This window comes from Oncorhynchus gorbuscha, linkage group LG09, assembly GCF_021184085.1.
Source record: "Oncorhynchus gorbuscha isolate QuinsamMale2020 ecotype Even-year linkage group LG09, OgorEven_v1.0, whole genome shotgun sequence".
Classification (NCBI taxonomy): Eukaryota; Metazoa; Chordata; class Actinopteri; order Salmoniformes; family Salmonidae; genus Oncorhynchus; species Oncorhynchus gorbuscha.
In genome coordinates, this window is record NC_060181.1 from 37,129,718 (window position 1) to 37,157,463 (window position 27,746).

A 27,746-nucleotide genomic window follows, 5' to 3' on the forward strand; every position below is an offset into this window, starting at 1 on the left:
CAGACTGCATTAACGTTAAATGCTGCATAAATCGGCACAGTCAATTTCAACCGTATATCATTTCAAACACATATTTTGCGCTACGGATTGAATCGAGCCCTAGGATGCAGATCTGTATTCCCAAACAAAATACACCACTATGAATACATTCAGTAGATCAAAGACATGACTTCCCAAAAAAATGTGTCAAATGAACCTGAAGCCATTTGCCTCCTCATTGTAGGCCTTTCTTTAACACCACTTTTAAAAAATGTATTTATTTAACCTTTATTTAACTAGGCAAGTCAGTTAAGAACAAATTATTTTTTTACAATGACGGCCTACCAAAAGGCAAAAGACCTTCTGCGGGGACGGGGGCTGGGATTAAAAATAAAACATGTATAACTATATTAAATATAAATATAGGACAAAACACACATCACGACAAGAGAGACAACACAACACAGAGACAGACCTAAGACAACAACATAACATGGCAGCAACACAGCATGGTAGCAACACAACATGACAACAACATGGTAGCAACACAAAACATGGTTCAAACATTATTGGGCACAGACAACAGCACAAAGGGCAAGAAGGTAGAGACAACAATACATCACGCAAAGCAGCCACAACTGTCAGAAAGAGTGTCCATGTGTCCATTGAGTCTTTGAATGAAGAGATTGAGATAAAACTGTCCAGTTTGAGTGTTTGTTGCAGCTCGTTCCAGTCGCTAGCTGCAGCTAACTGAAAAGACAAGCGACCCAGGGATGTGTTAGGTTGGGGGACCTTTGGAAGTGTTCAGAACAAGGTTAAGGGTAGAGAAAGCTTGTGGGACACTAAGAAAGCTTTGTTATAGAGCATTTAACACAAAATCCAGGGAGGGGCCAGCTGAGAATAAGACTGTATCATCTGGATATAAATGGATGAGAGAGCTTCCTACTGCCTGAGCTATGTTGTTGATAGCCCCCAGACTCTGTATCTTTGTGGTTTTTGGCAGGCTGGGGTTTCAAGCCTCGGTCGAATCATAACAAAGACTCTAAAAATGGGACCTGACAAGCCTCTTCTTGACACTCAGCATTAAGGAGATCAATTCAAATCAAACTTTATTTGTCACATGCGCCAAATACAACAAGTGTCGACCTTACAGTGAAATGCTTACTTACAAGCCCTTAACAAACAGTGCAGTTCGAGAAAGTTAAGAAAATGTTTACCAAATAAACTAAAGTAAAAAATAATAAAAAAGTAACGCAACAAAATGACAATAACGAGGCTATATACAGGGGGTACCAGTACTGAGTCAATATGCGGGAGTACAAGTTAGTCGATGTAATTTGTACATGGAGGTAGGGTTGAATGGGGGCCTGTTCGACCAGCCTTTTCCTCTAGTCCCCGATCAGCTCCTTTGTCTTGCTCACATTGAGGGAGAGGTTGTTGTCCTGGCACCACACTGCCAGGTCTCTAACCTCCTCCTTATAGGCTGTCTCGTCATTGTCGGTGATCAGGCCTACCACTGTTGTGTCGTCAGCAAACGTAATGATAGTGTTGGAGTGGTGTTTGGCCATGCAGTCGTAGGTGAACAGGGAGTACACACCCCTGAGGGGCCCCAGTTTTGAGGAACAGCGTGGCAGACGTGTTGTTGCCTAGCCTTACCACCTGGGGGCGGATCCAGGATCCAGTTGCAGAGGGAGGTGTTTACTCCCAGGGTCCTTAGCTTAGTGATGAGCTTCGTAGGCACTATGGTGTTGAACGCTGAGCTGAAGTTAATGAACGGACTTCTCACATAGGTGTTCCTTTTGTCCAGGTGGGAAAAAGCAGTGTGGAGTGCGATAGAGATTGCATCATCTGTGGCTTTGTTTGGGCGGTATGCAAATTGGAGTGGGTCTAGGGTATCAGGAAGAATGCTGTTGATGTGAGCTATGACCAGCCTTTCAAAGCACTTCATGGATACCGACGTGAGTGCTACGGGGCGGTAATCATTTAGGCAGGTTACCTTCGCTTCCTTGGGCACAGGGACTATGGTGGTCTGCTTGAAACATGTAGGTATCACAGACTCGGTCAGGGAGAGGTAGAAAATGTCAGTGAAGACACTTGCCAGTTGATCCACGCATGCTTTGAGTACACATCCTGGTAATCCGTCGGGCCCGCGGCTTTGTGAATGTTGACCGGTTTAAAGGTCTTGCTCACAACGGCTACCTAGAGCGTTATTACACAGTCGTCCAGAACAGCTGGTGCTCTCATGCATTTAAAAAGGCATTTAGCTCATCTGGTAGGTTCGCGTCACTGGGCAGGTCACGTCTAGGTTTCCCTTTGTAGTCCGTAATAGTTTTCAAGCCCTGCCACATCCAATGAGCATTAGAGTTGGCGTAGTAGGATTCAATCTTAATTGTATTGCCGATTTGCTTGTTTGATGGTTCGTCTGAGGCCATAGCGGGATTTCTTATAAGTGTAACAGTTGTTAAAGTACTATGTGAATTTCTCCAGGTTCATATAATCAATATGTTTTGTTGATTTGTTATGCATGTCTGCATCCTGGGAGAAGGGGAGTGTGTACTTACGTTTTGCCCGTCGTGCTCGTGCTCAAATCATTTTGATGCACTGAGAGAGGTAGGCACGCCTTTTCTGTCATACACACAGTGTTTTGTTCATGAATAATGATGTATATTTAGAGGTTACTCATAAGTGGATGGTATTGTTAAGATGCACTTGTAATTGTACTTTTTAGGACGATATCAACATTCTAAATTCAACATGTGGTTAATAGCTAGCTAAGGTATTAGCAGGCTATTGTATGTGTGAACGATGGCTAGCTCCTCAAATGATCCCAGTCCCTCCTATTGTGCGTCTGTTGTAGAAAGAGGCGACGATTCTCAGAACATATGTGCTCTACAAATGTTTTATTTCCTTTTGGATGCAGATGCAGGATGCAGAGAGTCAGTTCTGCTTGATTAAAACTACCTGATCTCCAAAGTCCACGTTTATAGTCTCAATGAACCACACACAACGCAGAGTTACAGCGGTGCAGTATAGCACCGGCTACAGAAGCATACGGATTACTGTCCAATTTCTTGAAAGTGGCAGCTCTAGCCTTTAGCTCGATGCAGATGTTGCCTGTAATCCATGGCTTCTGGTTGGGATATGTGTAACAGGGTTATATTGGTGATTCCCCTTGCCACTGTATTGTTAAGCCAATGGGTTTTTGGTTTGAGTTTGTCTTGCCTTCACCTACTCAACATGGCATCTTATTGGCTGGTTTGCGTAGCTTGCTTACGAGGGGGGATGTTCCAGTTAGAATCATCCCAGTGAACAAGTACCAAACCAGCGGTAAATTGTTGGTTGCCAAGCACTGTACATCAAAAGTGATTTTTATACTCTCAAGTGATGATTTAAATGTACAATTTATATCATTGTTTGTAAATGTTATTCGAACATCACACATAAGATGCAGCGTTTTTTGGAGAATATTTGAATTCCCGCCATTACTAGCTAGCAACTTACTGTGTCTGGTGGGGGGGTTCATATATTTTGTACAGTGCGTGAGTGCAGAGTTGGATGGCGAGACGTGCATTGCATGACGTGCAATTCTGTGCCGTTCCTAACAGGTACATTGTTAAAGATGTTATATTGTAATTGCATTATTTTGGTAACTATCCCAGTGAACAAGTACCAAACCAGCGTGCGTGAGTGCAGAGTTGGATGGTGAGACGTGCAATTTTGTGCCGTTCCTATCAGAATAAATCTACATGACTGGTGCTACATGTTGGAGTTCCGTGTCTATGACTGATTGTACACAACGCAAGAAGAGCACTGTTACATATGTACGTACGGTCACTGTGGGGATGACGTCGTCGATGCACTTATCGATGAAGCCGATGACTGAGGTGGTGTACTCCTCAATGCCATTGTATGAATCCAGGAACATATTCCATTCTGTGCTAGCAAAACAGTCCTGTAGCGTAGCATCCGCATCACCTGACCACTTCCGTATTGAATTGTGATGTAAGGCCCTGCGCGTCCTGTCCAGGGTTGTACTTGGAGGACTACATCAAGCTGCCTCTCACTACAGGGCCCTTCTGACTCAGACAAGGCTTACTTGTTCAAGGTTCTTACTTTCCCCTGCTTCCTCATATTTACAATACTCAGCTAACACCAGGTCTTTTACACAACAAATAGCTCCAATGCTTAACCAAAGGTGATTTTTATTAAGTAAATGTTTACATCACATCAGTAAACGTACTAAACCTCCACATAAAGCTTTGTTTGGGCATAGCCTGTCCTGCTTGTGGTTAACAATTTATCGTCACCGAGGTACGTTTATTTGCTCCAAATAAAGTATTTTCGTAGGGGGGGGCGCTGAATGTCCATACTCTGTGGTGCGGTTTCCATACTCTGTAGTAAATGTGCACCACTAGCACATTCAAAATACTTTTGTCAACCTCAGGGAAAAAGAGGACAATCTGTTATTAAAATAAGATGAGCGGATTCTCTTTTACTGCTGTCCTTCGCTCAACTCAAAAGGAGCTTCATGAAAGCCGTTTCTGTCAGGCCTGACCTAGAGTGCAACCCGGCACTGTTGGCACTTCAATGGAGTTTCCATAGTGACTCTGTTCTTCCTGCATTGTAGGCACCTCTTTATTACCTTTTTTACAACACCCTTTTTCTTGACAGCGATAGGCGTTTTGACAGGGACAGCTACGTGTGTAGTTCTCATCCTCAATTGTGCATTTCTCACCTGTTTTAATAGCTCAACAGACACCCCACAAATCTGGTTGGTAAGCTCTTCTATGAATGCTTGGTGGGTCATGGGTGCAGTCCCATCCTTTGTGCACAGCTCGTTGAGAAGATATTTTCCCTCCTGTAATACCATCATATTTCTAAACTTCAGCTGACATCGGAGGATGACCATTCCAATGAAATTGTAAAACTTGGTTGTACCAACGCTTTTCCTCTTTTCTCCCTTTCCGTGTTATGCTGTTTGTCTGAATCAGCTTGTTTGTTTGTGTGGAGGCAGAGGGTTCTGACAGTGTTCACATTGAATAAGTCCAGAGGAGTGCTGTCAGGTGAGGGGTCTTCTGGTTAAACTCCTGGCTGCTTGGCTGGCAGAAATGTCAAATCGTCAGGAGCCTCATCAGGGTATTTCTCAGTTTTCCACGGCTGTTTTGACAGGCTTGTTTTGTCTGTTGAAATACACTACCGGTCAAAAGGTTTTAGAACGCCTGCTCATTCAAGGGTTTTTCTTTATTTTTCAAATGTTTACATTGTAGAATAATAGTGAAGGCATCAAAACTATGAAATAACACATATGGAATCATATAGTAACCAAAAAAGTGTTAAACAAATCTAAATATATTTTATACTTGAGATTCTTCAAATAGCCACCCTTTGCCTTGATGACAGCTTTGCACACTCTTGGCCTTCATGGTCAATTGCTGCTGCTGCAAAAAAAACACTAATAATAGACACCAATAACAAGAACTGACTTGCTTCAGTCAAGAAACATGAGCAATGAATATTATACAGGTGGAAATTTGTCCTTTGGTCAGGAGTCCGGAAGGTTGCAAGTTCAAATCCCCGAGCTGACAAGGTACAAATCTGTCGTTCTGCCCCTGAACAGGCAGTTAACCCACTGTTCCTAGGCCGTCATTGAAAATAAGAATGTGTTCTTAACTGACTTGCCTAGTTAAATAAAGGTAAAAATAAAAAGTCCAAATTGGACATTGTGTCTTTGTGAGACGCAGTGTGGGTGAACAAATTGTCGTATTTCCCACCGTAAAGCATGGAGGAGGTGGTGTTATGGTGTGAGGGATCATTGCTGGTGACACTCTTGTGATTTATTTAGAATTCAAGGCACACTTAACCAGCATGGCTACCACAGCATTCTGCAGCCATACGCCATCCCATCTGGTTTAGACTTACACCTCCAGGCTGTGTAAGGGCTATTTTTCCAAGAAAAAAAGTGATCTTTAGGGCTGTTTATTTTTTTGAACAAACACAGCTCTTTTTCTGAACATAACGAGAGGAGGGTTGGTGACCAAGGGCCTAGCTCATCTAGGCCTATATCTCAATGTAACCCTCCATTTCATCTTCCCTATCCTCCTCCATATCAATTCCTCCACTGCGGAGTTGTTGGTTGTGGTACATGAAGACCAAGGCTCGTAGGTTGTTAGAGGTTGACCGCCTATGGCTGGACAACACAAGCTTGTAGATACTGTTGCTTTGCTCAGCATCAGCTGAGTTTGAGACTGCCTCTTTGTAGCGTTGGGCCAGGGTGCTCAAGCACAGGAAGTCTCTCTTGAACTCCATCCCAGAAGATATCCAAATCCACCACCCCACTCACTGTGGCTCTAAGTGCTGCTGGTCCTGCATTAGTCAAGTAGGCATCCAGTTCATCTCTCGGTACCTTACTGAAGCCTGGAATAGCCTTGTAGCTGGACACTCGGTCATCCATAAATGCAATGTGACGTGGATCAAACACCCTAACTTCTTGGAGGAACTCCAAGGCAGGCTGACCATCTGACATGTACTGTAAGTTTTTCCTCTGCATTTCTGTATGCCTCTTCAACAGTGCTCAAGATTTTTGTTTTCACAGCAAAGGGCAAGTCGTCAACTGTGTCAAAGTAGTGTGAACAAGCCTCATACTGTAGTTCTTTGCTGGCTGCAATGTTCATCTGCAAAGTCCTCTAAATACTGAAAGATCGTTGCTGTCACCGGCTTCTGCTCTGGAAGATGTCGAGAGGATGACTTTATACTTGTCGCAATGTTCAGCTGAATCTGCAGCGACTGAACCAGCTCTTGATCTTGTAGCATCTCATAGAGTTTCTCTACAGATTGTGGTGCACTTTGGCCACACACCTGTGAATGACAAGGAATAAAAAAGAGGGACAGAAGAAATATTGCTTATCCTCACTGTGAAATGTCATCACGATTTACAAAAAAATGTCAGCCACTTTTTTTCTGCAGAATTACAATGATATAAATGACAATGACTTAAGCAATTGTAGAAGGCATGTAAGATTTAAATCATACCTGTATTTCCATCTCGATGAACCCTTGTAGAGGCCAAACTGCTCTGAGTGGTAATGCACTGCTTAGAACTTACTTTGTGTGCCCCTGCCTGGTAAAACGTCTGCGAAAAACGTAGCATGAATGCGTTCAGCTGATCAAAAGGTTTAAAATGTGCCGGGTTCTTGATAATTATTTATGCGACTTTGAGACTTAATAATCCAAAGTGATTTACATCAGTGAGTGCATACAATTTCACATGGCTGTAAATACGGAACACTATGATTAGTATGTCAAGTGCAATTTCAAATCCATTCCGTCTATCCTCATACCAGACAAATGCATACTTAGAAGTATTTTCAAATGTATTTCCAATACACTGCAACGCTATGTAGCTGAAGAGGGGTAACACTGTCTAGGATGAGAGTGTCGATCAATTTCTGAAGGTCTGTGTTCACTGGCATTTACTCTCACGTCTGCATCAAATCAACCTCCGCCATTAATATTCTAGTTTATTGTATTAGAAATATAGCAGTACACAGTCCTCCAGAAATCTGTTGTCAATGACATATTCCGGTGTATTGGATCCTATGTACATATAAAAATGGCAAAAAAAGAGAATTTGACATTTTCCATTGCTACTAAATTGTACTGGAAAAAATTTATAATTAAAGTCATAGCTTTTTTTGTTGCCATGCACTTAGGGTATATATATTTAGCTAGTTAATTGAACCATGTGCAGTACATCTAAAGGAGACAATTAGAAAATCATGGTTCAACAAGACAGCCATCAAAATGGTAGATATGTATGTCACAGGACTTCACAGCTTTGATTGGATACATAATTACATCACCCTTTGTCATATATTTTATCTGAATTACTGTAGATTTGAATAGTTTAATCAAGAGTGAAGTATGGTTATAGGTCAAATGCGAAGATCCTTCTTTAATGAAGGAGGTATTGGGTGTTATTCATATACCATTCTCAAAATCAACATATTATACTGAACAGTAATATAAAAGCAACATATGAAAAGTGTTGGTCCCATGTTTCATCAGCTGAAATAAAAGATCCCAGAAATGTCCAATACACACACAAAGCATATTACTTTCAAATGTTGTGCACCAATTTGTTAACATCCCTGTTAGTGAGCATTTCTCCTTGGCCAAGATAATCCATCCACCTGACAGCTGTGGCATATCAAGAAGCTGATTAAACACCATGATCATTACACAAGTGCACCTTGTGTTGGGGACATAACAGGCCACTCGAAAATGTGCAGTTTTGTCACATGACACAATGCCTCCGATGTCTCAAGTTATGAGGGAGTGCGCAGTTGGCATGCTGACTGCAGGACTGGCCACCAGAGCTGTTGCTTTCTCTACCATAAGCCGCCTCCAATGTCATTTAGAGAATTTGGCCGTACGTCCAACCGGCCTTACAACAGCAGACCACGTGTAACCACGTCAGCCCAGGAAATCCACATCTGGCTTCTTCACTTGCGGAATTGTTTGAGATCAGACACCCGGATAGCTGAAGAAATTTTGGGATTGCACAATGGAAGAATTTCTGCACAAACTGTAAGAAAAGTTGCAGGGAAGCCCATCTGCATGCTCGTCGTGCTCACCAGGTTGACCTGAGGGAAAATGCTCGCCTTCAATGGCTACTGGCACGCTGAAGAAGTGTGCTCTTAAAGGATTAATCACGCGTCACATGGGTTGGCGGTTTGCTGATGTCAATGTTGTGAACAGAGTGCCGTTCTTCCCCTGAGCGAGGCAGTTGACCCACTGTTCTCCGGGCATCGAAGACGTAGTTGTCGTTTAAGGCAGCCCCCCGCACCTCTGATTCAAATGCCTGGGTGGTTGGTGGAAAGAGTGCGTGGATGTCGGCGGTTAGCTGTGTCGCCAGATTGTTCAAATTCATATGTGGGTTGTTTTTGTGCAACTTCGAAAAGGGCATGTGGAGTTTTAAACTTTGAAAAGGTCATTTGTGAGATGCTGTGTGTTTCTGTAATACAGACTTGCAAGCTAACGTTAACTTGAGTAATTCTTGCTATGTGAAACACTGTTGGACTTTTACTAGTAGTGACGTTACTAGCTAGCTTGATATGTTTTACGTCCTGACAATTGTTTGTTTGTATTCCTGCTACTAATTTTAGAATCAAATGTACTGGATGAGGTCCAGTTGGATGTGCCACTGCTGCCAGTCATCCTTGATGTCCAGGATGCTGCTATCATCCTTGAGGATGTGCCAGATGTACCGACTATCCTTGAGGTACAATTTTCAGAACGTTTTTGGTATTATGTTTGAAAAGTATCCCAGATATTAATTCTAAAAATCTTTGTTGTCTGCTTTAAGAGGCCACGGGTAATTGGCAGTTGATACCGATTAGGTTTAGCCCCCTGTACTGTGGGCCTGTTGTGATCAGAGTAAGAGACCCCCCCTCTCACACACGCATCACTGTTACAATTCCTGTAATTAGCTGTTTCTAACCTGAATGTGTTGTAATGTCACCCATCTCCTGTGCAGAACCATGCTGGTCCGGTGGCTAAAGCTTGGAGAACTTTCCAGTTCATCAGCCCCATTATCACCTATATGCGTGGGGGATCCCAGGTATGTGTCTTTGTAACTATCTAGTCCTAATCTACATTGCCAGAGTCATGTGATCTTGATGGAAATATGTTACAGCGATGGCTGATGTTGTTTTGTTGATGTTACTTGTCGTTTCTCTCCACAGCAGGTGGTGGTGAGGATGCACCATGTGAGTAGGGTTCGAGGCCTGGAGACTCAACTGGTGTGGGCCATCTCCAGGGAGACAGCCAGACTTAGTTCAGAGGGCATCCCCTACTGTGCCACCAAGGTTCAGTCCGTCACTTGGATCCTGGTAAGATGTAAATACTACTGAAATAGTACAAGATTAGGCTTTCTTCACTTATTCCATTTGGCCTTAACATATCGTCTCTCTCTGTCAGTATATGGCTGGCAGGGTGACCCAGTATGCTTCTCACCTCCGCCATGAGACGTCTGTGGACGTGACCCTTGGCTGCTACCAGGTAAATATACATTTTCTTATGTATATTGAACATAAATTATTGGGTGTTTTTCCTTTAGATATGCTCTGTTTTCTAATAATGCGTGTGTGTGGTAAACAGGTGTGTTGTGTGTGTTTTTGGAGCAGCAGACTGATGTCTCGGTGGTGTATGCCACTCTCCACATGGGGCCGGATGGGCTGCTCTCCTCCTCGGCGTGGTCGGAGGCTGCCTCCGTGTCTACGCCCACCAATCAGCAGTTCACTGAGCCAGAGCCTGAATGCCACAACTGCTATGAGGTCAGATGTTGCACACACACCTACAGTACACATACTATTGACTAGTAGCATTAAGATCCTTCCATTGACCCATTGTTTGTCATGTCATTGCATTGGTCACTGATGTTGAATGTTTGTTCTGTTGTTGTAGGGCTGGGAGGAGGACCTGCTGCCTGAGGAGAGGGAGGTTCCTCTGCTAAAGTGAGTTCCTCTAAATGTCTGTGTAGTCTGGGCTTGCCAGATGCTGAAGGATTGTGGTCACTATGCTGTTATCCCCATTGACCCTAATGGTTGACATACTCCATTCCCTCCCTCCCACAGCCTCTACCTTACCACCAAGAGAGTGGAGGACATCGCCCTGAGGCTCGTCTCCCTGCGCCAGGCCTTCACTGTGAGTGGACTTCCTTTTCCTTTTCTCTCTGTGTCTTCTTGTTCCGTCTGTCTCCAAGAGGAAGATGGGTGTCTCACTAACTCTTCCCTCTTCTCTAGACCCTGCTTGGTTCCACCCTGAGCAGGAACCATCTGTTTGTGGCAGGAAAGGTCCTAATGGGCGCACTGGTTCAAGCCCAGCACATGGTAGCTCACTAACTCATTATTCATTCAAGGGAAAGAGAGCGTCCTCGATGGGAAATGTGTTCTGTTCACTAACGTCAATGCTCTTTGCTTTGTGATAGGACGAGGCCGAATTCATCCGTGCCTATAACGACTTTGTGGACTACCTGAGTGACCCCTCTAAGCAGATTGACATTGAGAGGGAGCTGGCTGAGGCAAAGGTGAGTTCATTAACTCTTTCAAGTCTCACTTTGAGTTCTTCCACATGCATGTCTTTTATACATCACAGTAGCTGATCTATTTGAAATCATTCCTATTTTCTCCAAACGTGTTTTCTTGTCCTAGATCCATCATGTTAACCTGATAGATGTCCTTTTTGAACTGGTGCTTTTTGGGATGATGACAGCTCAGAAGTCCCTGATGGTGGTAAGTAGCATCTCACTGGTACATGTTTCGATGTCTCTCTATTTGTAATTTCACTTAAACTTCTCTCCTCTCTTTCCATTAGCACCCTGGTGGGTTCATGGAGCGTCTGTACGCTCTCCTGTACTCCTTCCTGCCCGTAGCTGCCAGCATTGAGCCAAAGGCCGAGAGATACCTGCTGCTGCTCAATGTAAGATTCAAGAGTTTACTTCCCTATTCCTAGTTTACTTCCTCTTTACTTTTTCATGAATAACAGGATGCCATTTTACAAGGAGTAACTCTCATTGTCTCTCTGCTCTTGATAAGCTAGTAACTTAGAGCCATTATCTATGTGTTGTGTGGTGTTCTCTTCAGGGCGGGCTGATGGCTCTGCTAGATGACATGTTTGGGCAGCAGCTGGCCTGGTACTTTAACCCAGTGTCTCTGGTCACTGAGCTCTCCAACCTCCTGGAGTACCACCTGGAGAACCTCATGGCCAGCATGTAGTCCTACTCCAGAGATCTGAAAGGCCACATTTCTTTCTCTTTCTCTCAGGAATTGAGGACTTTAAGTGCTTCACTGAACCCTGATTAGTTAACACCCATTGAATTAATGTATTCTCTTGTTTTCTCTCCCCACAGGATTCTTGCGACACTTTGCCACCACACAGGGGTCTAGACACAAATGCACTACATTACTTTGCACTGAATTTTACATTTTTAAATAAAATAACTAGTAGTTCAAAAGCATTTGTCTCTGTCTTTTCATTTACTTGATTATTTGATCACTATTTCCTATTCCTGGAATTATGAGGCTAATATTACACTATTACATGAACAATTATGCATTATTCTTTTCATATGGAAATGAAAAACAAAGTTTAGGTGATTTACAGGTACTACAGGCCCACACTTTATGGCTTTGAATTGTGATGTGTGATTCTGTACTATTTCAAAATATGTAGTCCTACATACACTGCGTTTACAAAACATTAAGAACACCTTCCTAATATTGAGTTGCACCCCCTGTTGCTCAGAACAGAATCAATTTGCTGGGACGTGAACTCTACAAGGTGTCCACAGGGATGCTGGCCCATGTTCACTCCAATGATTCCCACAGTGGTGGACCATTCTTTATACACCTACTACCTTACACCGTTCAAAGGCACTTAAATATTTTGTCTTGCCCATTTACCCTCTGAATGGCACACATACATAATCCATGTCTCAATTGTGTCAATGCTTAAAAATCTTTCTTTAACCTGTCTCCTTCCCTTCATCTACACTGATTGAAGTGGATTGAACAAGTGACATCAGTACGGGATCATAGCTTTCACCTGGATTTACCTGGTCAGTCTGTCATGGAAAGAGGGGGTATAGTATAAAGTCGACCACTAGAGGGCACAATCGCTTCAGTCTTGAATGTAACTTCTCACTATCGGTACGCTACATTAAGTCTGCCATTGTAGACTCTGGTATCTTGGGTATTTTTGTTTCAATTTGCCATATGTCCCATTAATGTCTGAGCCATTTAGCATCTTTCCAACTGAAAACAATGTTAGCGTTCATGTGAGTGGATGTAGTAGTGCATACTGACCACTAGTTGGATCATAGCCTGGTTAGTGGTGTTCATGCAGGAACCCAGTGTCATGCAGGTGAATGAGGACCCAAAAGCGACTTGGCGAAAACAGAGTATTTAATCCAGAATAAACTTTACAAAACAAAAAGCATAATACTACACGTAAAGACGAGAACAGACTGGAGACTTGATCGAGAACTGCAGGTTGCCTCGGGAAGGCACTTGAACCTAGCAGACTCAGACACCTGCTCACCACGCAGCATCTGAGGGAAACACGACACGACAGGGCAAAACATAGACACAGCACGGTGAATTATAAATGAGGATCCGACAGGGCAGGTACGGGAAACAAGGAGAGAAATAGGGACTCTAATCAGGGAAAAAGATCGGGAACAGGTGTGGGAAGACTAAATGATGATTAGGGGAATAGGAACAGCTGGGAGCAGGAACGGAACGATAGAGAGAAGAGAGAGCGAGAGAGTGAGAGAGGGAGGGGGAGAGAGAGGGATAGAAAGAGGGAAAGAACCTAATAAGACCAGCAGAGGGAAACGAATAGAATGGGAAGCACAGGGACAAGACATGATAATAAATGACAAAACATGACAGTACCCCCACTCACCGAGCGCCTCCTGGCGCACTCGAGGAGGAATCCTGGCGGCAACGGAGGAAATCATCAATGAGTGAACGGTCCAGCACGTCCCGAGACGGAACCCAACTCCTCTCCTCAGGACCGTAACCCTCCCAATCCACTAAGTATTGGTGACCCCGTCCCCGAGAACGCATGTCCATGATCTTATGTACCTTGTAAATAGGTGCGCTCTCGACAAGGACGGGAGGGGGAGGGAAGACGAACGGGGGTGCGAAGAAAAGGCTTAACACAGGAGACATGGAAGACAGGATGGACGCGACGAAGATGTCGCGGAAGAAGCAGTCGCACAGCGACAGGATTGACGACCTGGGAGACACGGAACGGACCAATGAACCGCGGAGTCAACTTACGAGAAGCTGTCGTAAGAGGAAGGTTGCGAGTGGAAAGCCACACTCTCTGGCCGCAACAATACCTAGGACTCTTAATCCTGCGTTTATTGGCGGCTCTCACAGTCTGTGCCCTGTAGCGGCAAAGTGCAGACCTCACCCTCCTCCAGGTGCGCTCACAACGTTGGACAAACGCTTGAGCGGAGGGAACGCTGGACTCGGCAAGCTGGGAAGAGAATAGAGGAGGCTGGTAACCCAGACTACTCTGAAACGGAGATAACCCGGTAGCAGACGAAGGAAGCGAGTTGTGAGCGTATTCTGCCCAGGGAGCTGTTCTGCCCAAGACGCAGGGTTTCTGAAAGAAAGGCTGCGTAGTATGCGACCAATCGTCTGATTGGCCCTCTCTGCTTGACCGTTAGACTGGGGATGAAACCCGGAAGAGAGACTGACGGACGCACCAATCAAACGACAGAACTCCCTCCAAAACTGTGACGTGAATTGCGGGCCTCTGTCTGAAACGGCGTCTAACGGGAGGCCATGAATTCTGAACACATTCTCAATAATGATTTGTGCCGTCTCCTTAGCGGAAGGAAGTTTAGCGAGGGGAATGAAATGTGCCGCCTTAGAGAACCTATCGACAACCGTAAGAATCACAGTCTTCCCCGCAGACAAAGGCAGACCGGTAATGAAGTCTAGGGTGATGTGAGACCATGGTCGAGAAGGAATGGGGAGCGGTCTGAGACGACCGGCAGGAGGAGAGTTACCCGACTTAGTCTGCGCGCAGTCCGAACAAGCAGCCACGAAACGGCGCGTGTCACGCTCCTGAGTCGGCCACCAAAAGCGCTGGCGAATAGACGCAAGAGTGCCTCGAACACCGGGATGACCAGCTAACTTGGCAGAGTGAGCCCACTGAAGAACAGCCAGACGAGTGGAAACAGGAACGAAAAGGAGGTTACTAGGACAAGCGCGCGGCGACGCAGTGTGCGTGAGTGCTTGCTTAACCTGTCTTTCAATTCCCCAGACTGTCAACCCGACAACACGCCCATAAGGAAGAATACCCTCGGGATCAGTAGAAGCCACAGAAGAACTAAACAGACGGGATAAGGCATCAGGCTTGGTGTTCTTGCTACCCGGACGGTAAGAAATCATAAACTCGAAACGAGCGAAAAACAACGCCCAACGAGCTTGACGGGCATTAAGTCGTTTGGCAGAACGGATGTACTCAAGGTTCTTATGGTCTGTCCAAACGACAAAAGGAACGGTCGCCCCCTCCAACCACTGTCGCCATTCGCCTAGGGCTAAGCGGATGGCGAGCAGTTCACGGTTACCCACATCATAGTTGCGCTCAGATGGCGACAGGCGATGAGAAAAATAAGCGCAAGGATGAACCTTATCGTCAGACTGGAAGCGCTGGGATAGAATGGCTCCCACGCCTACCTCTGAAGCGTCAACCTCGACAATGAATTGTCTAGTGACGTCAGGAGTAACGAGGATAGGAGCGGACGTAAAACGTTCTTTTAGAAGATCAAAAGCTCCCTGGGCGGAACCGGACCACTTAAAACACGTCTTGACAGAAGTAAGAGCTGTGAGAGGGGCAGCAACTTGACCGAAATTACGAATGAAACGCCGATAGAAATTAGCGAAACCTAAAAAGCGCTGCAACTCGACACGTGACCTTGGAACGGGCCAATCACTGACAGCTTGGACCTTAGCGGAATCCATCTGAATGCCTTCAGCGGAAATAACGGAACCGAGAAAAGTAACGGAGGAGACATGAAAAGAGCACTTCTCAGCCTTTACGTAGAGACAATTCTCTAAAAGGCGCTGTAGAACACGTCGAACGTGCTGAACATGAATCTCGAGTGACGGTGAAAAAATCAGGATATCGTCAAGATAGACAAAAACAAAGATGTTCAGCATGTCTCTCAGAACATCATTAACTAATGCCTGAAAAACAGCTGGCGCATTGGCGAGACCAAACGGCAGAACCCGGTACTCAAAATGCCCTAACGGAGTGTTAAATGCCGTTTTCCACTCGTCCCCCTCTCTGATGCGCACGAGATGGTAAGCGTTACGAAGGTCCAACTTAGTAAAGCACCTGGCTCCCTGCAGAATCTCGAAGGCTGATGACATAAGGGGAAGCGGATAACGATTCTTAACCGTTATGTCATTCAGCCCTCGATAATCCACGCAGGGGCGCAGAGTACCGTCCTTCTTCTTAACAAAAAGAACCCCGCCCCGGCCGGAGAGGAAGAAGGCACTATGGTACCGGCGTCAAGAGACACAGACAAATAATCCTCGAGAGCCTTACGTTCGGGAGCCGACAGAGAGTATAGTCTACCCCGAGGAGGAGTGGTCCCCGGAAGGAGATCAATACTACAATCATACGACCGGTGAGGAGGAAGGGAGTTGGCTCGGGACCGACTGAAGACCGTGCGCAGATCATGATATTCCTCCGGCACTCCTGTCAAATCGCCAGGTTCCTCCTGAGAAGTGGGAACAGAAGAAATGGGAGGGATGGCAGACATTAAGCACTTCACATGACAAGATACGTTCCAGGATAGGATAGAATTACAAGACCAATTAATAGAAGGATTATGACATACTAGCCAGGGATGACCCAAAACAACAGGTGTGAAAGGTGAACGAAAAATCAAAAAAGAAATAGTCTCACTGTGGTTACCAGATACTGTGAGAGTTAAAGGTAGTGTCTCAAATCTGATACTGGGAAGATGACTACCATCTAAGGCAAACATGGGCGTAGGCTTGTCTAACTGTCTGAAAGGAATGTTATGTTTCCGAACCCATGCTTCGTCCATGAAACAACCCTCAGCCCCAGAGTCAATCAAGGCACTGCATGTAGCACCCGAACCGGTCCAGCGTAGATGGACCGACATAGTAGTACAAGATCTAGATGAAGAGACCTGAGTAGTAGCGCTCACCAGTAGCCCTCCGCTTACTGATGGGCTCTGGCCTCTTACTGGACATGAATTAACAAAATGTCCATCAAATCCGCAATAGAGGCACAGGCGGTTGGTGATCCTCCGTTCCCTCTCCTTAGTCGAGATGCGAATCCCTCCCAGCTGCATGGGCTCAGTCTCAGAGCCAGAGGAGGGAGAAGGTTGCGATGCGGAGCAGGGAAACACCGTTGATGCGAGCTCTCTTCCACGAGCCTGGTGACGAAGATCTACCCGTCGTTCTATGCGGATGGCGAGAGCAATCAAAGAGTCCACACTGGAAGGAACCTCCCGAGAGAGAATCTCATCTTTGACCACTGTGTGGAGTCCCTCCAGAAAACGAGCGAGCAGCGCCGGCTCGTTCCAGTCACTAGAGGCAGCAAGAGTACGAAACTCTATAGAGTAATCCGTTATGGATCGATCACCTTGGCATAGGGAAGCCAGGACCCTAGAAGCCTCCCCACCAAAAACTGAACGGTCAAAAACCCGAATCATCTCCTCTTTAAAGTTCTGGTAATTGTTAGAACAATCAGCCCTTGCCTCCCAGATAGCTGTGCCCCACTCTCGGGCCCGGCCAGTAAGGAGTGAAATGACGTAAGCAACCCGAGCTCTCTCTCTAGAGTATGTGTTGGGTTGGAGAGAGAACTGCAGGTTGCCTCGGGAAGGCACTTGAACCTAGCAGACTCAGACACCTGCTCACCACGCAGCATCTGAGGGAAACACGACACGACAGGGCAAAACATAGACACAGCACGGTGAATTATAAATGAGGATCCGACAGGGCAGGTACGGGAAACAAGGAGAGAAATAGGGACTCTAATCAGGGAAAAAGATCGGGAACAGGTGTGGGAAGACTAAATGATGATTAGGGGAATAGGAACAGCTGGGAGCAGGAACGGAACGATAGAGAGAAGAGAGAGCGAGAGAGTGAGAGAGGGAGGGGGAGAGAGAGGGATAGAAAGAGGGAAAGAACCTAATAAGACCAGCAGAGGGAAACGAATAGAATGGGAAGCACAGGGACAAGACATGATAATAAATGACAAAACATGACACCCAGAGGATATAGGCATTTTCCATCACAGTAGAAGGCTCGTAATCCTTTTTCTAACTTGGCAAGTCAGTTAAGAACAAATCCTTACTTACAATGATGGCCTTCCCGGGAAACAGTGGGTTAACTGTCACGTTCAGGGGCAGAATGACAGATTTTTACCTTGTCAGCTCGGGGATTGGAGCCAGCATCTTTCGGTTACTGGCTCAACACGAACCACTAGGCTACCTGCCGCCCCAAATCCACACCCCTGTCTTCATTTAAAAAGGTATCTGTGACCAACAGAGGCACATCTGTATTCACAGTCATGTGAAATACATAGATTAGGGTCTAAGGAATGTATTTGAATTGACTGATTGCCTTATATGAACTTTAACTCAGTAATATCGTTGAAATTGTTGGATGTTGCGTTCATTTTTTTGTACAGTGTAGATACATCTATTTATCTGCATATTGCCAGATTATTGCTTTCAACTGCTGGTTGCAAAGGTATATCTTTTGGAACAAAGGTAGTGAAGTTTATTAAAATGATGTAGAATAGATGGGTTGCCACAGGTGTCACAGGCATACACAGGTCTTGACCACCATGTCTTCATGCTTCTTTAGGATCACGTTGTCGTTGTAGAAGAGTCTCGAGATGGGACTGAGCTTGGTGGGAGCGCAGCACGCTTTGGGAACCTCACCCGGCTTCAAAAGGTGAACCTGCCATGAAAAAGTTCAATCAGATTTACTCATACATACACTTTGACATAATCAATGATAATAATATCATGTTTATAAAAGAGGTATGATTATTATGCAGATCCTACAGTGCTCTCCAACCTCAGTGGGCTTTGGCTTCGCCCCCCTTGTCTGAATGTGGTCATATGTTTTAACCCTGGTTGTCTGTGCTCCACAAGTCTTTATAGCCCACTGAGCCAAAGCCTAGACTTTCAGAAGTTCAACAACTTCCATGAAACAAGTTAAAACATTTCAATGGGCCATTGACCTAGCTAGTGACTTTAAAAAAACATTTTGTATTTTTGTTTTATATTATTCCAACAACATAGAATATAATTACAACGATGACCAGGAATTGTATAGGATTCTAATGATAACCATAGAGTTCCAAACTAATTTCTATGGCAACACAGCTGTCCATTTTTAAATCAGCAATTTTCTAAAATATGTGTTGCCAAGAGACATCTAACCGATAGAACATCTCGGCGTTCTATTGAACGTTTTCTGTTCGAAAACAAGAACAACTTCAATTTGCTGTTCAACAACAACAAATTTGACTGATTTTTGAGACCTGAGATTGAAAAATCGACTGGAAAATGCCTGGGTGCTTTTCAAGATTGATGGATAGAGTGCGAGGACGTCGGCAGCCTTCTGCGTCGACAGGTTGTTCAAATTCATTTGTGGGTTGTTTTTGTTGTCTTTTTCCGTTTTGCAGGGTTCGCGATCGTCGGGAGCTGGACAGCGACTTCGAAGAGGGTACGTGGAGTTTCAAACTTCTTATTTTACCACATTCAGCATTGAAAATGTAATTTGTGAAATGTGTATTTCTGTAATACAGACTTGCAAGCTAACGCTAACTTTAATAATTGTTGCTAAGCGAAGCACTGTTGGACTTTTACTAGTAGTGACGTTACTAGCTAGCTTGATATGTTTTACGTCCTGACAATTGTTTGTTTGTATTCCTGCTACTAATTTTAGAATCAAATGTACTGGATGAGGTCCAGTTGGATGTGCCACTGCTGCCAGTCATCCTTGATGTCCAGGATGCTGCTATCATCCTTGAGGATGTGCCAGATGTACCGACTATCCTTGAGGTACAATTTTCAGAACGTTTTTGGTATTATGTTTGAAAAGTATCCCAGATATTAATTCTAAAAATCTTTGTTGTCTGCTTTAGGAGGCCACTGGTAATTGGCAGTTGATACCGATTAGGTTTAGCCCCCTGTACTGTGGGCCAGTTGTGATCAGAGTAAGAGACCCCCCCTCCCACACACACACACACACACACACACACACACGCATCACTGTTACAATTCCTGTAATTAGCTGTTTCTAACCTGAATGTATTGTAATGTCACCCATCTCCTGTGCAGAACCATGCCGGTCCGGTGGCTAAAGCTTGGAGAACTTTCCAGTTCATCAGCCCCATTATCACCTATATGCGTGGGGGATCCCAGGTATGTGTCTTTGTAACTATCTAGTCCTAATCTACATTGCCAGAGTCATGTGATCTTGATGGAAATATGTTACAGCGATGGCTGATGTTGTTTTGTTGATGTTACTTGTCGTTTCTCTCCACAGCAGGTGGTGGTGAGGATGCACCATGTGAGTAGGGTTCGAGGCCTGGAGACTCAACTGGTGTGGGCCATCTCCAGGGAGACAGCCAGACTTAGTTCAGAGGGCATCCCCTACTGTGCCACCAAGGTTCAGTCCGTCACTTGGATCCTGGTAAGATGTAAATACTACTGAAATAGTACAAGATTAGGCTTTCTTCACTTATTCCATTTGGCCTTAACATATCGTCTCTCTCTGTCAGTATATGGCTGGCAGGGTGACCCAGTATGCTTCTCACCTCCGCCATGAGACGTCTGTGGACGTGACCCTTGGCTGCTACCAGGTAAATATACATTTTCTTATGTATATTGAACATAAATTATTGGGTGTTTTTCCTTTAGATATGCTGTTTTCTAATAATGCGTGTGTGTGGTAAACAGGTGTGTTGTGTGTGTTTTTGGAGCAGCAGACTGATGTCTCGGTGGTGTATGCCACTCTCCACATGGGGCCGGATGGGCTGCTCTCCTCCTCGGCGTGGTCGGAGGCTGCCTCCGTGTCTACGCCCACCAATCAGCAGTTCACTGAGCCAGAGCCTGAATGCCACAACTGCTATGAGGTCAGATGTTGCACACACACCTACAGTACACATACTATTGACCAGTAGCATTAAGATCCTTCCATTGACCCATTGTTTGTCATGTCATTGCATTGGTCACTGATGTTGAATGTTTGTTCTGTTGTTGTAGGGCTGGGAGGAGGACCTGCTGCCTGAGGAGAGGGAGGTTCCTCTGCTAAAGTGAGTTCCTCTAAATGTCTGTGTAGTCTGGGCTTGCCAGATGCTGAAGGATAGTGGTCACTATGCTGTTATCCCCATTGACCCTAATGGTTGACATACTCCATTCCCTCCCTCCCACAGCCTCTACCTTACCACCAAGAGAGTGGAGGACATCGCCCTGAGGCTCGTCTCCCTGCGCCAGGCCTTCACTGTGAGTGGACTTCCTTTTTCCTTTTCTCTCTGTGTCTTCTTGTTCCGTCTGTCTCCAAGAGGAAGATGGGTGTCTCACTAACTCTTCCCTCTTCTCTAGACCCTGCTTGGTTCCACCCTGAGCAGGAACCATCTGTTTGTGGCAGGAAAGGTCCTAATGGGCGCACTGGTTCAAGCCCAGCACATGGTAGCTCACTAACTCATTATTCATTCAAGGGAAAGAGAGCGTCCTCGATGGGAAATGTGTTCTGTTCACTAACGTCAATGCTCTTTGCTTTGTGATAGGACGAGGCCGAATTCATCCGTGCCTATAACGACTTTGTGGACTACCTGAGTGACCCCTCTAAGCAGATTGACATTGAGAGGGAGCTGGCTGAGGCAAAGGTGAGTTCATTAACTCTTTCAAGTCTCACTTTGAGTTCTTCCACATGCATGTCTTTTATACATCACAGTAGCTGATCTATTTGAAATCATTCCTATTTTCTACAAATGTGTTTTCTTGTCCTAGATCCATCATGTTAACCTGATAGATGTCCTTTTGAACTGGTGCTTTTGGGATGATGACAGCTCAGAAGTCCCTGATGGTGGTAAGTAGCATCTCACTGGTACATGTTTCGATGTCTCTCTATTTGTAATTTCACTTAAACTTGTCATGTTTTGTCATTGATTATCATGTCTTGTCCCTGTGCTTCCCCTTCTATTCGTTTCCCTCTGCTGGTCTTATTAGGTTCTTTCCCTCTTTCTATCCCTCTCTCTCCCCCTCTCTCTCCCCCTCCCTCTCTCACTCTCTCGCTCTCTCTTCTCTCTATCGTTCCGTTCCTGCTCCCAGCTGTTCCTATTCCCCTAATCAATCATTTAGTCTTCCCACACCTGTTCCCGATCCTTTTCCCTGATTAGAGTCCCTATTTCTCTCCTTGTTTTCCGTTCCTGCCCTGTCGGATCCTTGTCAATTGTTCACCGTGCTGTGTCTATGTATTGCCCTGTCGTGTCGTGTTTCCCTCAGATGCTGCGTGGTGAGCAGGTGTCTGAGTCTGCTAGGTTCAATTGCCTTCCCGAGGCAACCTGCAGTTCTTGATCAAGTCTCCAGTCTGTTCTCGTCATTACGAGTAGTATTATGCCTTTTGTTTGTAAAGTAACTTTACTGGATTAAAAACTCTGTTTTCGCCAAGTCGCTTTTGGGTCCTCATTCACCTGCATAACAGAAGGATCCGACCAAGGAATGGACCCAGCGACTACAGATGCTCGTAACACTGCCGTCGAGATCCAAGGAGCCATGCTCGGCAGACACGAGCAGGAATTGTCTGCTGCTCGCCATGCCGTGGAGAACCTGGCCGCTCAGGTTTCCGACCTCTCTGGACAGTTCCAGAGTCTTCGTCTCGTGCCACCTGTTACTTCCTGGCCTGCCGAGCCTCCGGAACCTAGGGTTAATAACCCACCTTGCTACTCCGGGCAGCCCACGGAGTGCCGCTCCTTTCTCACCCAGTGTGATATTGTGTTCTCTCTCCAACCCAACACATACTCTAGCGAGAGAGCTTGGGTTGCTTACGTCATTTCACTCCTTACTGGCCGGGCTCGAGAGTGGGGCACAGCTATCTGGGAGGCAAGGGCTGATTGTTCTAACAATTACCAGAACTTTAAAGAGGAGATGATTCGGGTTTTTGACCGTTCAGTTTTTGGTAGGGAGGCTTCTAGGGCCCTGGCTTCCCTATGCCAAGGTGATCGATCCATAACGGATTACTCTATAGAGTTTCGCACTCTTGCTGCCTCTAGTGACTGGAACGAGCCGGCGCTGCTCGCTCGTTTTCTGGAGGGACTCCACGCAGTGGTCAAAGATGAGATTCTCTCTCGGGAGGTTCCTTCCAGTGTGGATTCTTTGATTGCTCTCGCCATCCGCATAGAACGACGGGTAGATCTTCGTCACCAAGCTCGTGGAAGAGAGCTCGCGTCAACGGTGTTTCCCTGCTCCGTATCGCAACCATCTCCCTCCTCTGGCTCAGAGACTGAGCCCATGCAGCTGGGAGGTATTCGCATCTCGACCAAGGAGAGGGAACGGAGGATCACCAACCGCCTGTGCCTCTATTGCGGATTTGATGGACATTTTGTCAATTCATGTCCAGTAAAGGCCAGAGCTCATCAGTAAGCGGAGGGCTACTGGTGAGCGCTACTACTCAGGTCTCTTCATCTAGATCCTGTACTACTATGTCGGTCCATCTACGCTGGACCGGTTCGGGTGCTACATGCAGTGCCTTGATTGACTCTGGGGCTGAGGGTTGTTTCATGGACGAAGCATGGGCTCGGAAACATGACATTCCTTTCAGACAGTTAGACAAGCCTACGCCCATGTTTGCCTTAGATGGTAGTCATCTTCCCAGTATCAGATTTGAGACACTACCTTTAACTCTCACAGTATCTGGTAACCACAGTGAGACTATTTCTTTTTTTGATTTTTCGTTCACCTTTCACACCTGTTGTTTTGGGTCATCCCTGGCTAGTATGTCATAATCCTTCTATTAATTGGTCTTGTAATTCTATCCTATCCTGGAACGTATCTTGTCATGTGAAGTGCTTAATGTCTGCCATCCCTCCCATTTCTTCTGTCCCCACTTCTCAGGAGGAACCTGGCGATTTGACAGGAGTGCCGGAGGAATATCATGATCTGCGCACGGTCTTCAGTCGGTCCCAGCCAACTCCCTTCCTCCTCACCGGTCGTATGATTGTAGTATTGATCTCCTTCCGGGGACCACTCCTCCTCGGGGTAGACTATACTCTCTGTCGGCTCCCGAACGTAAGGCTCTCGAGGATTATTTATCTGTGTCTCTTGACGCCGGTACCATAGTGCCTTCTTCCTCTCCGGCCGGGGCGGGGTTCTTTTTTGTTAAGAAGAAGGACGGTACTCTGCGCCCCTGCGTGGATTATCGAGGGCTGAATGACATAACGGTTAAGAATCGTTATCCGCTTCCCCTTATGTCATCAGCCTTCGAGATTCTGCAGGGAGCCAGGTGCTTTACTAAGTTGGACCTTCGTAACGCTTACCATCTCGTGCGCATCAGAGAGGGGGACGAGTGGAAAACGGCGTTTAACACTCCGTTAGGGCATTTTGAGTACCGGGTTCTGCCGTTTGGTCTCGCCAATGCGCCAGCTGTTTTTCAGGCATTAGTTAATGATGTTCTGAGAGACATGCTGAACATCTTTGTTTTTGTCTATCTTGACGATATCCTGATTTTTTCACCGTCACTCGAGATTCATGTTCAGCACGTTCGACGTGTTCTACAGCGCCTTTTAGAGAATTGTCTCTACGTAAAGGCTGAGAAGTGCTCTTTTCATGTCTCCTCCGTTACTTTTCTCGGTTCCGTTATTTCCGCTGAAGGCATTCAGATGGATTCCGCTAAGATCCAAGCTGTCAGTGATTGGCCCGTTCCAAGGTCACGTGTCGAGTTGCAGCGCTTTTTAGGTTTCGCTAATTTCTATCGGCGTTTCATTCGTAATTTCGGTCAAGTTGCTGCCCCTCTCACAGCTCTTACTTCTGTCAAGACGTGTTTTAAGTGGTCCGGTTCCGCCCAGGGAGCTTTTGATCTTCTAAAAGAACGTTTTACGTCCGCTCCTATCCTCGTTACTCCTGACGTCACTAGACAATTCATTGTCGAGGTTGACGCTTCAGAGGTAGGCGTGGGAGCCATTCTATCCCAGCGCTTCCAGTCTGACGATAAGGTTCATCCTTGCGCTTATTTTTCTCATCGCCTGTCGCCATCTGAGCGCAACTATGATGTGGGTAACCGTGAACTGCTCGCCATCCGCTTAGCCCTAGGCGAATGGCGACAGTGGTTGGAGGGGGCGACCGTTCCTTTTGTCGTTTGGACAGACCATAAGAACCTTGAGTACATCCGTTCTGCCAAACGACTTAATGCCCGTCAAGCTCGTTGGGCGTTGTTTTTCGCTCGTTTCGAGTTTGTGATTTCTTACCGTCCGGGTAGCAAAAACACCAAGCCTGATGCCTTATCCCGTCTGTTTAGTTCTTCTGTGGCTTCTACTGATCCCGAGGGGATTCTTCCTTATGGGCGTGTTGTCGGGTTGACAGTCGGGGGAATTGAAAGACAGGTTAAGCAAGCACTCACGCACACTGCGTCGCCGCGCGCTTGTCCTAGTAACCTCCTTTTCGTTCCTGTTTCCACTCGTCTGGCTGTTCTTCAGTGGGCTCACTCTGCCAAGTTAGCTGGTCATCCCGGTGTTCGAGGCACTCTTGCGTCTATTCGCCAGCGCTTTTGGTGGCCGACTCAGGAGCGTGACACGCGCCGTTTCGTGGCTGCTTGTTCGGACTGCGCGCAGACTAAGTCGGGTAACTCTCCTCCTGCCGGTCGTCTCAGACCGCTCCCCATTCCTTCTCGACCATGGTCTCACATCGCCCTAGACTTCATTACCGGTCTGCCTTTGTCTGCGGGGAAGACTGTGATTCTTACGGTTGTCGATAGGTTCTCTAAGGCGGCACATTTCATTCCCCTCGCTAAACTTCCTTCCGCTAAGGAGACGGCACAAATCATTATCGAGAATGTGTTCAGAATTCATGGCCTCCCGTTAGACGCCGTTTCAGACAGAGGCCCGCAATTCACGTCACAGTTTTGGAGGGAGTTCTGTCGTTTGATTGGTGCGTCCGTCAGTCTCTCTTCCGGGTTTCATCCCCAGTCTAACGGTCAAGCAGAGAGGGCCAATCAGACGATTGGTCGCATACTACGCAGCCTTTCTTTCAGAAACCCTGCGTCTTGGGCAGAACAGCTCCCCTGGGCAGAATACGCTCACAACTCGCTTCCTTCGTCTGCTACCGGGTTATCTCCGTTTCAGAGTAGTCTGGGTTACCAGCCTCCTCTGTTCTCATCCCAGCTTGCCGAGTCCAGCGTTCCCTCCGCTCAAGCGTTTGTCCAACGTTGTGAGCGCACCTGGAGGAGGGTGAGGTCTGCACTTTGCCGTTACAGGGCACAGACTGTGAGAGCCGCCAATAAACGCAGGATTAAGAGTCCAAGGTATTGTTGCGGCCAGAGAGTGTGGCTTTCCACTCGCAACCTTCCTCTTACGACAGCTTCTCGTAAGTTGACTCCGCGGTTCATTGGTCCGTTCCGTGTCTCCCAGGTCGTCAATCCTGTCGCTGTGCGACTGCTTCTTCCGCGACATCTTCGTCGCGTCCATCCTGTCTTCCATGTCTCCTGTGTCAAGCCCTTTCTTCGCACCCCCGTTCGTCTTCCCTCCCCCTCCCGTCCTTGTCGAGAGCGCACCTATTTACAAGGTACGTAAGATCATGGACATGCGTTCTCGGGGACGGGGTCACCAATACTTAGTGGATTGGGAGGGTTACGGTCCTGAGGAGAGGAGTTGGGTTCCGTCTCGGGACGTGCTGGACCGTTCACTTATTGATGATTTCCTCCGTTGCCGCCAGGATTCCTCCTCGAGTGCGCCAGGAGGCGCTCGGTGAGTGGGGGGGTACTGTCATGTTTTGTCATTGATTATCATGTCTTGTCCCTGTGCTTCCCCTTCTATTCGTTTCCCTCTGCTGGTCTTATTAGGTTCTTTCCCTCTTTCTATCCCTCTCTCTCCCCCTCCCTCTCTCACTCTCTCGCTCTCTCTTCTCTCTATCGCTCCGTTCCTGCTCCCAGCTGTTCCTATTCCCCTAATCAATCATTTAGTCTTCCCACACCTGTTCCCGATCCTTTTCCCTGATTAGAGTCCCTATTTCTCTCCTTGTTTTCCGTTCCTGCCCTGTCGGATCCTTGTCAATTGTTCACCGTGCTGTGTCTATGTATTGCCCTGTCATGTCGTGTTTCCCTCAGATGCTGCGTGGTGAGCAGGTGTCTGAGTCTGCTAGGTTCAAGTGCCTTCCCGAGGCAACCTGCAGTTCTTGATCAAGTCTCCAGTCTGTTCTCGTCATTACGAGTAGTATTATGCCTTTTGTTTGTAAAGTAACTTTACTGGATTAAAAACTCTGTTTTCGCCAAGTCGCTTTTGGGTCCTCATTCACCTGCATAACAAAACTTCTCTCCTCTCTTTCCATTAGCACCCTGGTGGGTTCATGGAGCGTCTGTACGCTCTCCTGTACTCCTTCCTGCCCGTAGCTGCCAGCATTGAGCCAAAGGCCGAGAGATACCTGCTGCTGCTCAATGTAAGATTCAAGAGTTTACTTCCCTATTCCTAGTTTACTTCCTCTTTACTTTTTCATGAATAACAGGATGCCATTTTACAAGGAGTAACTCTCATTGTCTCTCTGCTCTTGATAAGCTAGTAACTTAGAGCCATTATCTATGTGTTGTGTGGTGTTCTCTTCAGGGCGGGCTGATGGCTCTGCTAGATGACATGTTTGGGCAGCAGCTGGCCTGGTACTTTAACCCAGTGTCTCTGGTCACTGAGCTCTCCAACCTCCTGGAGTACCACCTGGAGAACCTCATGGCCAGCATGTAGTCCTACTCCAGAGATCTGAAAGGCCACATTTCTTTCTCTTTCTCTCAGGAATTGAGGACTTTAAGTGCTTCACTGAACCCTGATTAGTTAACACCCATTGAATTAATGTATTCTCTTGTTTTCTCTCCCCACAGGATTCTTGCGACACTTTGCCACCACACAGGGGTCTAGACACAAATGCACTACATTACTTTGCACTGAATTTTACATTTTTAAATAAAATAACTAGTAGTTCAAAAGCATTT

The 27,746-nt window shown here is 46.2% G+C and overlaps 2 protein-coding genes across 5 annotated transcripts; both read left to right on the forward strand.

The window, feature by feature from the left end:
• Positions 1-8,445: 8,445 nt before the first annotated feature.
• On the forward strand, positions 8,446-11,976 carry LOC124042804. 2 transcript variants are annotated; one of them, XM_046360919.1, is made up of 13 exons: positions 8,446-8,910; positions 9,144-9,259; positions 9,515-9,598; positions 9,723-9,869; positions 9,958-10,038; positions 10,164-10,313; positions 10,444-10,493; positions 10,614-10,683; positions 10,782-10,868; positions 10,967-11,065; positions 11,190-11,270; positions 11,353-11,457; positions 11,622-11,974. In XM_046360919.1, the coding sequence occupies exons 3-13, from the start codon at positions 9,581-9,583 to the stop codon at positions 11,751-11,753; spliced, it is 1,020 nt and encodes a 339-aa protein (XP_046216875.1). In that variant the 5' UTR covers positions 8,446-8,910; positions 9,144-9,259; positions 9,515-9,580; the 3' UTR covers positions 11,754-11,974. The 2 variants fall into 2 exon arrangements, with proteins under 2 accessions (XP_046216875.1, XP_046216877.1); XM_046360921.1 differs by lacking the exon at positions 10,782-10,868 and having other exon boundaries at positions 11,622-11,976.
• A 6,372-nt stretch (positions 11,977-18,348) lies between these two features.
• Positions 18,349-27,740, forward strand: LOC124042805. 3 transcript variants are annotated; one of them, XM_046360923.1, is made up of 14 exons: positions 18,349-18,500; positions 19,240-19,280; positions 19,503-19,618; positions 19,702-19,773; positions 19,898-19,981; positions 20,106-20,252; positions 20,341-20,421; positions 20,545-20,694; positions 20,825-20,874; positions 20,995-21,064; positions 21,349-21,447; positions 21,572-21,650; positions 27,101-27,205; positions 27,636-27,740. In XM_046360923.1, exons 1-13 carry the CDS (start codon positions 18,442-18,444, stop codon positions 27,169-27,171), a joined length of 1,119 nt encoding a protein of 372 aa, XP_046216879.1. In that variant the 5' UTR covers positions 18,349-18,441; the 3' UTR covers positions 27,172-27,205; positions 27,636-27,740. The 3 variants fall into 3 exon arrangements, with proteins under 3 accessions (XP_046216879.1, XP_046216878.1, XP_046216880.1); XM_046360922.1 differs by lacking the exon at positions 18,349-18,500 and having other exon boundaries at positions 18,979-19,280; XM_046360924.1 differs by lacking the exons at positions 18,349-18,500; positions 21,349-21,447; positions 21,572-21,650; positions 27,101-27,205; positions 27,636-27,740 and adding an exon at positions 21,164-21,338 and having other exon boundaries at positions 18,979-19,280.
• The last annotated feature ends 6 nt before the right edge of the window (positions 27,741-27,746 follow it).

What these genes read in the sequence shown, in the direction of transcription:
- LOC124042805 (XM_046360922.1), top strand. Translation starts at nt 19,121, where the DNA reads ATGCCTGGGTGCTTTTCAAGATTGATGGATAGAGTGCGAGGACGTCGG. An exon ending in AGTCCGTCACTTGGATCCTG is followed by an intron (nt 20,253 to 20,340) that starts GTAAGATGTAAA and finishes TCTCTCTGTCAG; the next exon opens with TATATGGCTGGCAGGGTGAC. An exon ending in TGACCCTTGGCTGCTACCAG is followed by an intron (nt 20,422 to 20,544) that starts GTAAATATACAT and finishes TTTTTGGAGCAG; the next exon opens with CAGACTGATGTCTCGGTGGT.
- LOC124042804 (XM_046360919.1), top strand. An exon ending in AGTCCGTCACTTGGATCCTG is followed by an intron (nt 9,870 to 9,957) that starts GTAAGATGTAAA and finishes TCTCTCTGTCAG; the next exon opens with TATATGGCTGGCAGGGTGAC. An exon ending in GATACCTGCTGCTGCTCAAT is followed by an intron (nt 11,458 to 11,621) that starts GTAAGATTCAAG and finishes TGTTCTCTTCAG; the next exon opens with GGCGGGCTGATGGCTCTGCT.